Source organism: Trachemys scripta, chromosome 4, assembly GCF_013100865.1.
Source record: "Trachemys scripta elegans isolate TJP31775 chromosome 4, CAS_Tse_1.0, whole genome shotgun sequence".
In the NCBI taxonomy this organism is placed as follows: Eukaryota; Metazoa; Chordata; order Testudines; family Emydidae; genus Trachemys; species Trachemys scripta.
In genome coordinates, this window is record NC_048301.1 from 127,238,648 (window position 1) to 127,257,305 (window position 18,658).

The window sequence follows — 18,658 nt, forward strand, 5'->3', positions numbered from 1 at the left end:
ATCCTTGTGGCACTAGATTGTGAGCAGCAAACATCACACTAGCCCTAGTGGAGCCCACAGAATCGGAGACAGACTTCCTGCAGCCGGTGGTTTGGAAGCCTCGCCTGAACGAACCCTGACTACAGATAATCGGGCCGTCTCTGGGTGTTCGGGTCTGGCTAGACTAGGGAAACGTGCACTGGCTGCAGTTGTGGCAATGAGGTTACACCTGTGCAAACCCCTAACGCAGGCACAGTGCACCTAGGCAACACAGAGCTTGCACCGCGCACAACTTGCCACCCCCTCACATCAAGTTGTAAGTGGCACCAGCAGCGGTTCCGCCTTACACCGGGGCAGCTCATCCGTGTGGGTGTAGAAAACAACAAACCCACGAAAGTGAGTGCCTTAGGCGAACGGCCTGCGTTGCAGGAGAGTGGAGCTTGAACGGTGACTGAAGTCAACGGGCCTGCTTCTCCGCCCCCCTGCTCCTTGCGTAGTCAGGTACAGCAATGCAACATGCGAGCGAACCCTACCCTGCTGGCCTGGAGGCATTCCCACCCCCCTAGACATGGGTGGAAGGGTGGCAGAGAATCAGGCCCAATAGCATCAGCACCTCTGACAATGAGCGCTTGGTCTCCAAGTGCTGATCCATGACAAAAGTCCAGGAATCTTAAACTCCTTCAGTGAACATCAGTCTCTTAAGTTTTAGGCCAAGCCCCCAGGACAAGGGCGTTTTAAAAGGAGTCCAGGCTGGCAGCTTTAGCCAACCATTTAAAGAAGCCATGCACCCAAATACCTTTTAACCCATAGGGCCCTGTTATTAACAAGCTAAAGTGAGTGCAGTGCTTTGAAAAATGGATATTATTATTTCTGATTTATATTCCCTAATGCCTAGGAGCCCCACTCACTGCCCAGGACCCCATTGTGCTAGGGGCTGGACAAACAGAAGCACCACCTACGTATGAATATCATCGAAAGCCCTGTAAAGTGCTACCTCAGATTATTAATATCAGCAGCCAGAGCAGAAAAGCTCATCTCATATTTAGGCTCTTATGAGAACTGAAGCTGGAGCAGAGCCACTAGAAGAGCCAATACACTGCTCGTTGTGAGGCCTGCTGGGCAGAGCAAGGGGGGAGGGGGCTATACCCAGCTCCGACCTCTCCTGTGTGGGTCACTGGCATAACCAAAGATCACACGGAGGTGGGGCATGAAAACAGCGGCTCCGCCCACTGCTGTGCAGGTGCGCGGGGACTGAGTGGACAGCAGTGGGGAGTGGGCAAATCCTTGGCTCCATCATATCCCTCCCCTCCCCAAACACACTAGCAAGCACAGCAAAACTGGACCCCGGAGTCAGAGGTCAGCGAGCAGCTACGCTTGGACAATCAGGCTCGTCCTGAGCAATTCATCTCTCCCCCCCACCCCACCCCCGGGGGTAACATGCATTGAACTGTGAGTGATTTCCAAAGAAAAGGCAAACCATTTCCCAGGTTGGTCTCAGGGCGCCAGATTTTGCATGAGTCGCTCGTAATTAAATAGACATTTCCCCAGTGGGAACCTGCCTCTTTTATGGTAACAGATTAACCTCATGGGGACAGAGAAAGCCCCCCCTCCGCCACCCCAACTCCCCATCCCTTCTGTATCGGCCCCTTTGAAGTTCCAGTGTGAACACCTGGGCCAGATTCTCAGTTACTCTAAGCAGCTTTAATGCTGCTCTGATGGCTTGAATAGGTAAAATTGGACCCCTGAGAAACCGCCCCCCCCAACCCTTGGGCTCAGCTCCAGCTGGTTAGAGATGGTGTAAGGACACTACCCCAGCCCTGCTCCCAGCTCCCAGCACTGGGGATGGATCAGGGGCATGGCCAGAATCCCCGGCAGTGTGGCTGTTCTCCGCTTCTCAGGGCCCAGAGGCTGCTGTAATTTACACCAGGAGCTGGGCACGGCTCCACATGGCCCCGGAATACGGGGAGCACAAAGTTGGCTTAAAACCACTTTTGCTCTCCCCTCTCTCCACTTCAAAAGAAGGAAGGGGGTAGCTGAGAAGCAAGCCCTATAACTCTATGGGATCATCTCTGGGGCCGGGCAAAGTTCGGGGGGCGGTTTTGGTTTCTGCAATACCCTGAAAATTGGGATTTGGTCTTGAAAGAACCAAACTCCATGTGCTTTGACCCCGGGGTCCATCTTCACTGAACCCCCTTCAGGTATCCGGGTGTGGGGCTTAGGGGGTTCTCTCCAGGTCTGGAACATCGCGACTAGAGAAGGGGCTGGATCAAAGCTTTAGAGCTGAACTTTGGGGAAGTTCCCAGGTGCGTCTGGATCCAAATTTTGCAGACAGCACCCAGACCTATATTGCAAATAGGCCCAGGTCCAAGCTCCCCGCTTGAACCTGTCTGGAAAGCAGGCCTCTGACCGGGTGGCAGGGTGTGTGACCCAGCTGAGGGATGCGCGACTCGCTTGTTGAGCTGCCCTGCTAGCAAAGTAAGAGCCCTGCCTACAGCTGGTGAGTCAGTTTTGCTGCCTCGTGGTGGCAGATGAAGCCTGTAACTCCATGAGCACAGGCAAGACACGGGGCAAGCAACCCTCGGGTCAGAAGGAACCGGAGACAAAGAGAGAGAGAGATCCTGCAGGGAGCCCTAGGAACTGCCAGGCTCGGGGAGAGGTTCTGCTATTGCAAGCTGAGCTCGCAATAAAGCCAAATGGGGTGAGTTTGGTCTTAGACAGCAGGTGCAAACCTTATCTGGAGCAGGGCGGGAATGGCGCCTGCTCATGGGATCAAAACTAAAAGCCCCCAAAACTGGGACCATTTGGATTTAGATCTGGATTCTGGACTCCCAAGTTGCTGCTGTTAGTTGTATCATGGCAGCGCTTAGAGGCCACGTCCCCTTTGTGTTAGGCCCCGTACAAACACGTGACAATGAGATGGTCCCTGACCCACAGTGCTAACAATCTCTGGTAGTTCGGCAGAGTTTGGATCCAGGGTTTTGATTGGGACAATTCTGGAGATGGAGGGCCTGGTTTTCCTCTGACTGACGCTGGTGTAAATCAGGAATAATGCCACTTCAGTCAATGATGTTGCCCTGCTGTTAAACTGGTGTAAGTGAAAGCAGCACCAGGCCCACGAACCTGGTCAAGCTCCATAACTCGGACCCATGGTTTCGGTTCTGATCCATCTCCAGTGCACGGGGGACGGCACCAAAACCTGGACTTCCAAACTTGGACGGAGTTTGGCTCTGACTACTGAAACTCTGGGCCAGATCCTCAGCAGGTGTAAACCAACAGAGGTGCATTGACTTGGACAGAGTGACGTTGGTTTATTTACCCCAGCCAGGGACCTGGTTCTTTCTCAAACCCCTTCCTTAAAAAGCGAGGGATGTAGGTGGCACTGTAAACGGATCCCTTTAGGGAACAAACTGGAGGCTATTTATGTGTCCCTTAAATGATATGAAAGAGAGAGGATGGAGTGTGTGACCTGCTCTGTATTTCAAGAGGGATTCTAATTAGAAAAGGGACGGTGGAAAAGTTCTCCTCTCCAGTGAGATTACTTTCATGTGAATATGCCCCGGTACGAGCCCTCAGTTACGGCTTTAAGGGGAAATATCTCCAGCTGGAGGAAGCTGGAGCTGACCCTTCCTTTGAAGAAGATCAGAGATAGCAGACCAGCCTCCCTCTCTCTTGTCATTTTCAAAAGCCTGAGCATCAGCCTCCCAACATCCCTCTGATCTGTTTCAAAGCTCTGGCAGAGATGGGGCTTGTGCAGTAACGGACAGAGCCAAGACAGGGAGCCTAAACCCAGAGCTTTAACGCTGAGGGGAGTTCGAGCAGTGGGGGGAGCGTGCCAGTGCTGAAATTGGTCAGATGGAAGGAGGGGAGGGTACAAGCGCAGATGGAGAGCAGGGGACTTGTATCACCCCACGCAGCTCTGATTCAGTGCTCGGCTCCCCTGTCCCAGGACAACCAACCTAAAGTAGGGTAAAGTCAGGGTGCAGATCCCCACTTGCTCAGTAACCAGGATCACCTCAATTTCAGGCTGCACCTAGCATGTGAGTGGGTGCCAGCACATGGCCTCATTTCCCCTGATGGCTCGTCTACAGGGACTGAACCCGGGACCTTTACATAAAAGCAAACAAACAAAAAACCCCAACCATCTGGCTGCTGCCTGAGCTAAAGGGCCAGGTCTATTAGCATGGCGGTCTTAGCACATTCAGAAACCTTTTATGTGGTCTGGCCACTAGTGGGGAACAAAGTCACGCTTGGCCAGTGCGTTAAATCTCCAAAGCGAGATGCTCCCTGTGCTGCCCAGCAACCTAAACCACGAACGGCCAACCTATGGCTCAGTAAACATATGCAGCCCTCAAGAGGCCTACAGTGTGACCCACAACTGCCCTCTCCAGCTAAACTCTGGGGGTGGTTCAAAGCACAAGCCGCTGCTGCTGGTTCCCACTCGCTTGCCACAAACACAAGTAAATATTAGGGCCTGCACATTTACAACTGATTAAAAATGTATATATGTAAATGTCTATGCAAATCTGGTGCAACCCTCCGGCTCCTTGAATGTTGCCACCATAATCCTCAGTGAATGCGTGCAACCATTCATAAACAAAGAGGGGAGAAGACAGAGACACCATGGGAAAATTCATGAGCGCTCCAGCCCATAAAACACTGGAGAGGAGCAAATCCCCCTCACTACCCGCCCCCAGCCCCTCTGGGAGGCAAAGCTTGTGACGGCAGGCACAGGGTCAGGAGAGGATGGTCACAGACTATGGGCTCCATTTTCAGACCCATCTTAAACAGCCCCCCCTCCATTTTGGTTCCTGACATTTTGTAGGTGCAGTTTAGGTCATTTAGATGCATAGATTAGACAAGACCAGAGAGAGGGAGAAATTCCTAGAATACTAAAGACAGACAGGCAGACACCTAGACACCCGAAGACACCTAGGTACTATAGACAGACAGAAGCACCTCCTTTCCAGGTCTAGATAGGCTTGTAGTCATCCCAATTGCATGAACAGAGCAGATTATGCTCTGGGCCCACATATTGTAAATGCATTAAAAAAAAGATTGTTTTTAAAAACCCAGACTTAAATCTTCCTTATTTATCCATAGTGATTTCCCATGACCTCCCCCACCCTGTGCATGGTTAAGGCTGTGCTGATATCACTGCCCACTGGTTGGCGGCTTTACGGTGTCTGAGATGCATGATGGCAATTAATCCTTAAGGGGCATCCATCCGGCCCTCGCTCCCTCTCAGCCTTCCCAGGATTCCCTCGCCCTTTCCCTCCAGCAGCTCCGGCAGATTGTGGCAGTCAGAGACTTATTTATTTCTCCCCCACCCCTCCACCCGGTGCTGGTGCAGCCTTGACAAATGAACCTTATTGAAGATTTCAGACGCTGTTATCCTCAGATAACAATTAGATGGGCCATAAGAAATTAGAGCTGACAGCGCTATTTGTTAGCTGCAATGTTTTCATAGCCAATCTGCTTGCAATCAAGCCCTGTAAATTATTTATTCTGTTGTTTATTTAAAGATACGTGACCTGCCAGTGACAGAATGAAAAACAGCCCTTCTCTTCCCGCGGTTGACAACTCTACAGTCGCTACTGTCCCTCAAATTAATAATGCAATCGGCTTCCTGAGACTGTCCCCGACACGCCGCGGTGCCAGCTTTCTAGTCAGGCTGAGAACCCACATTCCAAATGCAAGACGCATTGGAGCCAAAGATACTGCAGAACGGAGCCTTGCTCTCGCTGCTGTGTGCTTCCACCTGATAGATACAGCTGGCAGGGGCTCCCATTGCCCACCACCTCAAAGCATAGGGAGGAAAGTGAACTGGGATCAGTTCCTGGCTCCTGTATCATCCTGTCACTTCATCGCTCTGTGCCTCAGTTCCCCCTCTGTAAAATGGGGTAATAATGCTGTCTGGTCTATTTAGACTATCAGCTCTTTGGGGTAGCATCTCTTACTATGGGTCTGCGGAGGGTACAACGGGGCCCAGCTTTTGGTTGGTTTCCATAATACAACCCCCCCATAAAATAGATCATCATGTTTTGGGGGTGGAAAAGCTGAGAGGGAGCAGGGATAGGAGTGACAGCAGGCACTGGGAGTCTGGACTTTTGGATTCTATTTCTACTTCTGCTACTGATGCATTGTATAGCCTGGGGGAGAGTCAACCTCTCTGTGCCTCTGTTATACGGGTACCTGACCACCTAACACAGTGGGGTGGTGGGAGGGTTATTTACGAAGTGATTGTATGGGGCCTTGAGATCCTTGGGTTAAAGATGCTATATCAGTGCTAAGTATTGTTATTGCTCTGGCAATAGCATCTCTGAAAGGGGTAAGTCAGGCCAACCCAATGGAAAAGCAACATTTTAGGAGTAAATGCTGAATAGTGGGACGTAGTCCAGGGACTTTGGGCCCCAAATTGATATAGTTCAGAGGCTCCAGATTGGGGTGATCCGAGATATTAGTGTAATACACAGAGGAGCCACTAGAGGGGGACATGATCGCGCACACACTTCGCGCATCCTCCTGTTGCTGATGCAGGCTAAGAACTAAAGGACAGGCAGCTTCTGGAGTCCGGTATTGTGATAATGCATAGCTCCTGCAATCCCCGGATCGCCTAGTGCTTTGTACAGGCAAGAATGCAGAGAGAGGCACAAAAGCCAAAGGAACTCTGCAGTGGGTGATGAGTCACAAACCAGTTAAATGGACTGTGGAGGGAGTCAAAGGTGGACAGGGGAAAGAACAAAGAAGAAGTCCATTGAAAGGAGCTCTGATACCTTAGTGATGAGAAGTGTACAAAACCACATACAGAATAGAATAGAACAGAACAGAACGGCCCTTACTGCAACAAAACAAATCTTGTCTCTGGGACTTCGGTGGCTGCAGGCACGGCAGCATAAAGAAAAGATCAGAGGGGTCTGAGCACAAGGGGAACTTGGGACCAATCCAAAACCACTCATGGGGAAGTCACATGGACAACTCTGCCATCAGTTAGCACTAATTAAGGCATCCTGGCCAAGCCTCCTCTGAGACTCTAACCTGGAAGGGGAATGGGCAGAAGCCATGGAGAAAAGAAGGTACAGATAACGGAACCCAAAGGGGGCAAAGATTGTTGATATATCTGTTTAAAGCACATAGAGAGGGGGGAGGGAAGTAGATAGATATTGCAGGTATGACAGACAGACACATTACATCAGAGATAGATAGATAGATAGATAAATAGATAGATGTAATGACAAATAGAGAGAGAGGGAGGGTGAAATGAAAAACAAACCATGAAATTGCCTGGAAACATATTTACGGTTTCTATCCTGGTTATGTTGCAACCCACAAATTTCACCTCTCATGAAATGTTAGCGAATTGACAGGTTTCTCAGCCAAACACGGGAAGATTCCATTCCCTGGCTGTTTTGCTGTGAAAATTTTGCCCAGTGGAATGTCACATTTTGAAATTCTACCCATTTCACAGGTATTGACTCTTTCTCGCTCACAAAAGCTCCTGTTTTTGCAAATTCAACCAAAAAGGCGCAGATCTGGCTTGGCTGCATTCCCCAATCCTCCTGGGCCAGTCTGTGAACCTTTTCCTCCCACTGGAGAGCCGTTCCTCACCCAAGCAGTCCCACTGAAGTCAATGCAAAACCCTTCATCCCAACCTGGCCCACTGTGAATAGCCCACCCAGATAGCAAAGTCAGCGCTAGTGATCAGCCATGCTATCAGTCAACAAAATCTCAGCCCTCTTGGAGAGTCTCTATGCAAAGTACCCTACATTATAACGTTCATAACGGTCATAATGTTTATAACGGCTCCTTTGGTGGCGGTCGTTACCGTCTTTCCCCGTGTATCTGCAGATTCAGAACAGATGTATAATGCCTCTTACAAAGCAAGAACATTAGTAGGTTTCTAGCTTATTTTTGGCTGACAATGATCTTTATGGCATAAAGACACAAGAGGGGCCCACTGGAGGGCTGGGAAGCGCCACGAGCAGAGTGGACCATGTGAGATCAGAAGTGGGGGACCCCCTGTCTTTCTGAGCATGGTTGTTACGGTGCAAGCGTGGGGCCTTTGGAGGGCACAACCGACCCGGGCTCCCTGCATGCCCATATGCCACTTGATGGCGTTGCCTGCAAGTCTGAGGCAAGGTGACAGACACCTGCGGCAATCTGCTCTATCTCCTGCCAGGAACGACAGGGAACCCCCAGGAATGCTCCAGGCCTGCTCCTGGCATTACAATGAGAGCATTTGTTATTTATAATAAGGGAGACACAAGCAGCTCTGAGGTCTGACAGGACACAACCAAGCCGACTTGAGGGTTAGTATTATGCCGCCCATGACTGGATGGATTTTGGCAGTCCTCCTTGAATTGTGTATGAATTGGCGGTTGTCTCAGCCTCTGTTGGCGGGGGTATAAAGGAGCTACAAGGGCAAACGTGAGTTCTTCTTTGCCTTATAAATTAGAGAGCTAATTTCAGAGGCAAAGGTGGTGAATTCTAGTCTCCATACTGCACTGTGTGCGGCTCGGTGGACAATAGCAGGGTGTGAGTATATGAGGCCATGGATCACTCCAAGGAAGCGACACTGGCAATAAGGACACAGCTGTTGTCCTCCACACTGCGCCGTCCAACATTAACCACCATGGCAGGCATGCAAACAGAAGCAGGGAGAAGTTATGTGGTTTGTGCAGGGTCACAGAGGGAATCAGTGCCAAAACTGGGATTACAACTCCGGCTTTCCGAGCTCCCAGGCCTGTGCTCAGACTTCACCTCTACTGTATGAGCATGGTTATGAGCAGCTAGCCCGCAGCGGCATGCACAACACAACAGTAAGAGATGGGGCCTGACTCTGCCTTCCCTTGCACCGTTCACACCTCTGCCGAGTGTAAAATCTCTATGGAATCAGAAAGCCGCTATGCCTTGCAGATGGGGTAGCATTTTACACACTTTGCACTCATGTAAATGGCGACCTGAGGTGCAGCACAGGGAAGGACCAGGTCCAGGAGTCTTCCCGCAGGAAGCTCTGGCTTTCAGTAGCATCAAGCACACACACAACCCACCCCAAGCTCCCACTGAAGTCCTGCTGACAATCAGCCCCGGCACTGGGATTAGCCTCAGTTTGTTATTCTTCAGAGTGCTCTTGGGATCCCATCCCAGGGGAGAACAGAGGGAGGGTTGCTATGGAAACAAACTCATACCGATTTTTTTATTTTGCCTACTTCCCATGTATTTGTTGGGTTTGGTAACACATGCTGCATGCATGTTGAACCTACAGGCGGCCTAGATGGGAACATAGAAACTTTATTGTTTATTACTTGTATTGCAGTCCCCCTAGGTGCCCCAGCCATGGACCAGAACCCCACTGTGCTTGGTGCTGTACAAACACAGAGCAAAAAGACAGTCCGTACCCCAGAGATGGACAATCTATGACAAGAGAACAGGTGAATACACACAGACAGGGGCGTCTACGGAAACAACGAGACAGTACCGATCAGCAGAACGAGCAGTGGTCCCACGGTTGCCTAACTGTGTTTACAATGCTGCCCAATCATACCAATAGAGGAAGACAATTGGCCAATCATTTAAACTACTCTACATTAGAGGTGGGTCAGAACTAAATCCCCGGATCCAAACTCCCCTGAAATTTGGGAAGTGTAAAACCCAGATCATCTTTGCAGCCTGGACCCATTCACTACTATTAATAAATGACTAATAAAAAGGACTAGATTAGTACAGTAGCAGCCAGAAGCCCTGATTAGGACAGAAGCCTCATGTGCTGTGCATCTTATGATGGGGGCCACATCTCATGATCTTTAACGTATTTGTCCTCACAACACCCCGATGAGGTAAAGACGAGCTATTTTACAGGCAGGGAAATGAGGCCCAGAAACGCTAAATGACTAACCCAAAGTCATAAAAGAAATCTGTGGCAGAGAAGGGAATTGAGCCCAGGTGTCCTACGCTAGACCCCTAACCACTGGCCAACCTCTCTCTCTGCTGACTATTGTATTTTAGAGAAAGAAGAGAGAGAGAGAACAGAGATGGACAATAGAAAGGAAGGCTATTCATTGTGTGTTTGTACAGCACCTTGCACAATGGAACTCAGCTTGGTTGGGATTTTTGGGTGGTATCGCGATACACATGTTAAATAACACCAATACGAATAATACAAACCTATCTGAAATATAGAATCTATGATTTGCCTGGGGGGTTCACACAGGTAACACAAACCAAACACCATTCTTAGCTTGGATGAATTGTCAATTTCGCAAAGGGCCAGTGACAGGTCCCAAGCTTGAGATTTCAGAGAGTTTAGAGGAACACTGACCAGTTTCCAGTGTGACACCTTACATCCTGATCCTGCAGAGACTTAGGCATGTGCTTAACTTTAAGTCACTGACTTCGGTGGGGCTAACCACACTGTTAAAGTTAAGCACATGTGTACGTCTTTGCGGGATTAGGGCCTTAGAGATCGCTTTTTTACTCAAGTACATTGCACTCAAAATCAAAATCAATCAGGAAGTGAGGGAACAACGAGGAACCAGATCCAGTCTTGGTGTTTCATCTGCTACAATGTCACCCTCCCCTCTCTGCCTTTTTAAGTCAATTTTTACCAGGGGCTCGCAAGCTTTCCAGACTACTGTACCCCTAGCAGGCATCTGACTTGTCTTGAGTACCCCCAAGTTTCACCTCACTTAAAAACTACTTGCTTACAAAACCAGACATAAAAATACAAGAATCACAGCACAATATTACTGAAAAATTGCTGACTCTCTCATTTTTACCATATAAAATAAATCAGTTGGAATGTAAATATTGTAGTTACATTTCAGTGTCTAGCATAAGAGCAGTATAAACAACTCATTGTCTGTATGATATTGTAGTTTGTACTGATTTCACAAGTGCTTTTTATGTAGCCTGTTGTAAAACTAGGCAAATATCTAGATGAGTTGATGTACCCCCTGGAAGATCTCTGCATACCCCCAGGGGTACACGTACCCCTGGTTGAGAACCACTGATTTGTACTACCTGCCCTGCAGGGCTCCGGCACAAAGCCCACCAGGAGATATTTAAAATCGGAAATGCAGTGAATTTAGTGCGGGATTCACAGCCCTGGAGATTGGAGTCCTCTGTCCACAGCGTAGCTTCCACTTCACTGTACCACCAAAGTGCTTCACCCCTGACCCGCAGGGACCCCCTCCAAAGGGGAGCTCATCCCATGGCCTGATCAGTCTCAGACTCAGAGACTTTAAGGCCAGAAGGGACTATTGTGATCATCTAGTCCTTGGAGACTGGCAACAAAAGGAGCCAGCTAGTCTCAATTCATGGTTGTGGCTTTTGTGATGCATGGGGACAACAATCCCACCTGGGAACCAAGCGCATAATCTGGATGATCTAACACATCTTATCCACCTTGAGCGTCCACGATTCTGTGGCTCGGCGAGTTAAAACACACTGGGTCTGCAGTTCATGGTGTGGGCACCAGGACCGGCTCCAGCATTTTTGCCGCCCCAAGCGGCAAAAAAAAAAAGCTGCGATCGGCACTCTACCGCCACTGCTTCATTCTCCGGCGGCAATTTGGCGGCAGGTTCTACCCTCCGGGAGGGACTGAGGGACCCGCTGCCGAATTGCCGCCGAAGAGCCGGACGTGCCGCCCCTTTCCATTGGCCGCCCCAGGCACCTGCTTCCTGCGCTGGTGCCTGGAGCCGGCCCCGGTGGGCACCATGTGACCATCCACCCTCCCAAACCTCAGTAGCTCACCACAGGTTACTTGTGTCTCTGTGGGGATCTTAGGTGAAGGCAGGCTCTGAAAGGGCTCCCTGAGGCATTCAGAAAAGTCAGTGAAAGCTGTGAAGCCCCAATACGCAAACATGGGAAATACAAACGCAGCTTCGAAAACCCAGGCAGAGCCCTTCAGGACAGGTCAGCTGGACGGCTCTTCTACCAGAGCGCCAGGCAGGGGCTCTGATTGACTGCTTCTCCAGGCTCCAAGGACAGGAGAGGGAGGAGGGGCGAGAGAAGACATCTGAAAATTAAAACCTATCCATATGCCCTCGCAAATTAAAACCAGCCAAGGCATTTTTCAGCTATGGGGCTATAATTAGAGAGCACCCCACACCAACTCCCTGCACCTGGATTCTGGGGAGGCTTAGACCTGGATCTGAAACTTGCACCCCGTCTCTAGCTACTGAGGCCATTGCGTTGGGGGATGATGGAATCCACTAAGCATGGCTCTTATCTCTCGCTCCCCCCACACCCCCCAAAGTCGGTGGGCGTCTTTCCACTGATTTTCAATGGGAGCTGCATTAGGCCCATAATTCCAGACATCAGAACTCCTCAGTGTCCTTACAACTGCCTGGTACAGGGCCCCCCCCCATCTCCTCTTGTTAAAGCCAATGGCACAATGCCCCTCGACCTCCGCGGAAGCAGGACTGGGCTAATACGCAGTATCGTGCAGGGTGAAGTTCACCCCTTGTGCCGAAGAGTCACACGAACCCTACGCAGCACTTTCTCTCATTCTGAGGACTGGAGGGACGCCTAGTCGCTGTGCTGACCCCTCTGCCCAGGGCTGAATGTCACCTGCAATGTGTTTACAAGGGAACAAGCTCATCCTTCTGAGTCAAATGGAGCAGCCATAGTCACCCACCGGCAGCCCGCGCACCATCAAGGAGCCTTGGCCCCATTTCCTTGGCAGCGGGGAAGGTTGGCCATGCAGCTGAGGGGACGTTACCTTGCGTTTCAAGATTTTCACACAGTTCTGATTTGGCTTCTCCGTTGGGTCGGAAACCTCCCTTCTGAGTGAATTTGTTGGACATGGTGGCGGCCGTCACCACCGCCTTGAGGCTGCGTTTGCGCTTGGGGACGTTCTGCTCCGGGTGGAAGAGGATGATGTACACCTTGGGCATGTAGAGCATGCCCAGCGAGACGGAGGCGCTGAGGCTCACCGAGATGGTCAGCGTCATGGTTTGGATGTACATCTGGAAGACACAAGGTAGCGCGCTCAGGCCTGCGAACCCCTTCCCAGACATGTTCATCCCCCCTCCCCTCTGCAACTGCCTCTACGTCGAGAAGCATCCAACTAGGGACAAAGACAACCGAGAGGAGAGGGGGAATGTGGATAAAAAGATGATGGAGCAATCAATTGGGGTTGGAAACGAGGACGGATGGAGCAGATGGAGATCTGGAATAAGGCTAAATGGAAGGAAATAGGAGGGATGGAAGGTCAAACGAGCAAATGAACAACGGGATGGATACAAACATTAAAGATGGCTGTTTTGATGGGTGGGTGGATGGAAAGTAGGGCTACAGAGGATGTGGGGTGAAAAGACAGGAGGGAATAAAGGGAAAGGATGAGATGGAGAAGGGTTTCTGCTGTCTAAAGTAAGGATCTTGCATTTTGGTGGATCTGTTTTCCATAACCACCTGTTACACGGCAGAGATTAGTCTTCAGGCTAAGGCCAGGAACAGGTCTCAAGTGCTCCAGTATAAACCTGGAGTAACTTAAGTGACCTCAGCACAAACATATAAAATACAGGAAGCAGCCATGTAAGCTCCCCCCCCACACCCACCCATATGATCACCCCAACGTGCCTTAATGCTCTGGCAGGACTGCAGGTGAGCTTGCACGGAAGTGGCAGCCAGAGGTGAAAGGCCCCTTATCAAACTGAGCCCTCCAGCTCTTCTCCAGAGCAGGATGCAAGACATTTCACCTTCCACTCCGCATGCCTGTGGAGCTGCTGGAAGGGGGTGGGGCGGGGAAAGAGTTGTTGGATTTAACCTAGAGATGGGATCAATCCATCCAATCAAAATGGGCATCTCCAGCGCTTTGCTGGAATGAGGGTGTGCTATGTTGTGCCCAGTTTATCAGAGTATTAGCAGTGCTGGGGTGGGATCAGTACCTCCGTCACTTTACCACGGGAGTCAGCAATGTGGACTCTTGGGGAGGCTGAGAGGGGAGTGCTGCTGGCATGCGAATGGTTTCATTGCCCTGGGAACGTGATTGCACCAGCAGGTTAGCATCCCCAGGGCTTGGTTCATCACTTCAGAGGAGTGGGGAAGTCAGATCGAAATAGTTCAGCTATGAGAAGGAAACCGAGAAGGTAGGGGGGATACTTGAGCATCGAATGGGAGTCAGGACTGAAATCATTATGGGATACTTTGGGTGGGAGAAGACAGAGGTACAGATATTTAATGTGTGCATCGAAACATAGAAGAACATCATTTGCCTGCCATTGCGGGGGCCTCTGGCACAGGTGCACCTCAGTCCCTTCTCTTCTCTCGCTGTGGCACAGAACAGTCTAGTCTCCTGAGAGCTGTCATTGGTTGGTTAGTTTCCGTTGTTGGGTTTAAGGTGCAGGCGCTGGGGGATCTTGCTGGCCTGTGATGTACAGGAGGTCAGACTGGATGATCTGGTGGCCCCTTCTGCCCTTAAACTCTGTGACTCTATCTGGCCTCATCTCAAGGGCCAGCGTGTAGGAAAACAACGTATCATTTTGCACGCTACTGATGAAGGCATGGTTGGGTAGCTACTGCAGGGCTCTGGGCATCAGGACTCCAGGGTTCTATTCCCATTTCCGACACTGACAGGCTGTGTGATTGGAGGCAAGCCGCTTTCCACTCGCTGTACCACCGTTTCCCCCATCTGAAAAATGTGGCTTCTGATCCTGGAACTTCCCCACTCCTCTAAGCCACTTTGTGGTTGTCAGATACACTCTAGTAGTGCAACGCATCGCTGGGCAGAAACCACCGACAGCCCTCCCCATACAGCATCAGTACAGACATAGCAAGCCGACTTGTCAAGGCATCAGTGGCAAACACAAAGTTTAGAAAGCCCTAGAATCACTCAAGAGAGAGACGCAGAGTCCTCCCGCCCACACACCTCTACTACACACATCCCCTCTCGGAACAAGACTCTTAAACCCATGTCTGCACATACCATTGGCAACAGATAGGGTCTCAGATACCCCTGCAAAGGGCATGGTATGGAAACCTTACTACGGAAACACATACATGCCCCTCTAGCACCCACATGCTCCCTTCTCCCTGTGCATATAGATGCAGCCCTGTCTTCTTTCAACAGGTAATTCTCATTCACCAGCTTGCTCCCTGAGCCGTTGGAATGTTAGTCACATATTACACACCGACGTAGCCTTTCTGCAGTCAAAACTAATTTCACGCTCACTGTCCAGGACTAACGGTGACAGATGTTTTGCAAAATGAAAGCCCATTAATCTGACTGTAGAATAATCCATTTTTCAATGGAAAGGGCTTGGCAGGCGCCTCGCGAGCTGGAGATGTGTCAATCAGTCGGCATCAAGAGGGGGAGCACCCACATCTGGCCCTATCGCAACAAGGGGGCAGGGCCGGGCAACCCCATGGAACCCCGGTTACATGTCCCTCCTCCCTGCTCAGCCCCCTTTTTGGCATCATCTTCCACTTTCATCTCCCCACCCCGACCACAAGTTCTGGATTTCAGGCCGGCTCCAGATTTGTTCCCGGCTGTGAACTCCAGTTGCTAACAAGGATTCAGACGAGGTTCAAGGCGGCTTTCCAACTTCACCCTCTGGCTCAGCTGCGGCACGGTGTCTGCTTTATAATAATTTCTTGTGTGGATTTTAGCCCTGGCAATAGGCATGAAGGTTGACAGCACTTAGACAGTGCAGTCCTGGTTGATGGCCCACGGATTAGGGCACTAGCCTGGACTCAGGAGACCCAGATGCAGTTCTCTGCTTTGCCACAGATTTCCTGGGAAACCTATGGCAACTCAGGGTGCGACTCGCGAAGGTATTTAGGCACCTAACTCAATTAATGGGAGTTAGATGCCTAAATACCTTTGCGAATCCACCCTTAGCCTGGCTGGGACTGTTGTAGGGCTCGAAGAGTCAGGACTCCTGGATGCTATTCCCATTTCTGCCACTGACAGGCTGGGTGATTATGGGCAAGTCATTTCCCCAGTTGCTCTGTGCCTCAGTTTCTCCATCTGTACCAACGGGTTTATAGCACTTCCCTATCTCACAGGGGTGTGGAGAGGAGAACTACACTAAAAATTGTGAGGTGCACAAATACGACGGTAAAGGGACTTTATAAGCACCTGAGAGAGAGAGAGAGAGAGAGAGAGAGATTAGCAGTGGCACTACTCACCTGCACTGATCTTTGACACTGTGTTTCAAACTGAGCTGGAGGGAGCCCCATATATGGGACAGAAAGGAGTTTGGTGTCCATGGCTCATGCACTCCTCAGCTTCTCTTCTGAGACAGCCAGGGTGCTGGGGGGGGGGGGGTGTGTGTGTGCGAGTGAGCCTGGCTGCTAGGACATGCAATTTCCATACAAAAGGGCCAAGAATTCCAAAATTCCCCAGGCTGTTAGAGCCCTGTCTGGCAGGCCGCTTTGGAAAAACCACCCAGTTAGGAAAAATTCTGCTTCTCTCTTGTATTTTCCCTGCCTCTCTTCCCCTCTTTTGGCTACTAAGGACAATTTTGCATGAAAAAGCATCTTCCATTTATCTGGTCCCAAAGCAGTTTAGCAGACTGGATAGGCCAAGACTGACTCTCGCCCCTGGTACGTAGAAACCCAATGCCCCAGCATGCCCTGGGGGCTGCCATACAGGTTGGGGGCTGCCATTTTCCAGTGTGATTTAAAACCAAGGTCCTGACCACTCATGGTGATGTCAGATCCCATGGTACTTTTCACAGCAGTACAGGCGTTAACCCTGTGTGTTGCCTGAATACCAGTTTACACTGGTGCCTACATTCTTTAGGAACAGGATGGATATGAGTTAACTCATCTCAAATAGGGGCCATCAGACAGCCACCGGCTTGCTCCATTTCTGCTCACTACTGTCCTAGGCTAACATTGAACTAGTGACCAGATCCAGAGTGGGACTGGTGACAGGAATGGAATAATGCAGAACTTGGGGAGAAGGGGGAGTGAAAGCATCCGATAGTCATTTGGGTCAAAATTTTCACAAGTGGACAGCAATTGTGGCTGTCTCAACAGCTCAAACGGAGACACCTCGGTGTGATTTTTGGAAGTGCTGAGTCTCCCAGTGCCAACTGGGTCCAAACATTCTCCCCTGGCTGCACTTCTCCTAAGGTTCCTGCTTTAGGCCCGCTCAGCTCACGTCCTAGATCTTGCTGGCCAGACAGTCACTGACACTCCTTGTAGAACCTCCCCTAGAATCCTGGTGTCCTGACTGCCAGACGCCCGCTCTGTCAGACCCCAATCCCTGTGGACCAGAGCAGTTCAGCTGATTGCAAACAAAAGCCCTGCCGTTCTAGCAATGTAGCCTGCATGAGCCTCACCTGCTGAGCAACATTACCCCACTGTGGGGGTCAGCAGAAGGGAGGCACACCCGCAGCAGGCTCAAGGTACCTGACAAGGTTTGCTGAGGTCCGGACAGATGTGGAGCGGTGGAAATCATCAGCTTTCATCAATGCTCCTCTCAGCTCTCTCATCCATAATTCTCCCTTTGTGCTTGATGGATGCCTTTCAAAGGGATTCAGATCAGCAGAGATTCATTGTTGCTTCCAAGTCCTAAGACCCCAGGCCTCCTGGGGCCAGAGTGCAGCAAACCTGCCACTCCATATTGTTGCTGCAAACGGACAGCTGCAGCCGTGACTGGTTTTTGTTCCCCCCTCATTTTCTCTCCAGACTCAGACCCAGCACAAGCATCATGGTGGAGGCAGAAATGCAGCAATTACCGTGTTTCCTGCCTAGGCCTATATATCAACTCCCACCTGAATTTTAGACTCTTGGGTGTTAAGTGCAGATGGATGGCACTGGAGGTTAGAATCACTCAGGCTGCCTCAGTGCAAGCTTCCCACAACCAGTTCTTTTGGTGCACCTCCTTCTTGGTCTGCAGCACCCTGTTACCACAGTCCTGGGCTCCCACACAGCTCTACCAATGCCCCTCAACCCTGACCAGCACTGGCCCTCATTGAATACATACAGTTCTGCCAATGCACCTCACCGTTGACAAACAACTCCCCTTACCCCCCCAATCCTGAGCAGAGCCTGCCTGCCATGTCTTTGAACAATATGCTGGTTTTTGCAGACTAATGTCAACTGGGGATTAGACAGAGACCCAGCAAACCCATTCTGTTTGTGACCCAAAACACAGTTCATGGACCAAACTTTCTGCTCTGAGTTACACAGTCCCAGGGCCTTTCTCCAGGTTGCACTCCCCTCCGCAACCCTATCTGCCGTACCATCTCCCGCCTTCCGCAAACCATCCTTTTCCAGGAGGCTCGAAACTATGAGCCTCTTAAACCTTTACACACAAAGAACATTAGAAACAAACAGCAACAAAATGATGTTGCCTCCAAGCCATGAGCACCAGGCCATCAAGTCGCTCTGGATATACATCAGTTTAAGTAAGGTACGAACCTGGCTTCAAATCAAGCACCCAGAAAGGCAGGCAGGTTGGAAACCGATAGCGTCTGGAAAGATGTTCCACATATCTAATTCAGCAGTACGTGCCGGATCCCAAGTCCAGTGAGGCAAATGGGAAGCCTCCAATTAATTTCAACTGGCTTGGGATCAGATCATTGCAATAAAGGACAGGCCTGCTAAGACAGCAAAGTATGTTGGCTAAGGAAGAAAGAACAGATCAAGATCAACACACAGGCTGGAGGGGGAAGTGAGACACTATACAAGACCTAAGCCCTGCGCTCAAAGTAACGAGGAGTGTGAC

The 18,658-nt window shown here is 50.5% G+C and overlaps 1 protein-coding gene across 2 annotated transcripts in view; it reads right to left on the reverse strand.

Annotated features, from left to right (window-relative positions):
• The window catches only part of GRM4 (glutamate metabotropic receptor 4), a 217,772-nt gene that overhangs the window by 1,187 nt on the left and 197,927 nt on the right, over positions 1–18,658 (reverse strand). For both annotated transcript variants that reach the window (XM_034767394.1, XM_034767395.1), the window contains one exon: positions 12,698–12,944. In XM_034767394.1, the coding sequence (XP_034623285.1) occupies positions 12,698–12,944 (247 nt within the window). The remainder of the gene's footprint in view (positions 1–12,697; positions 12,945–18,658) is intronic.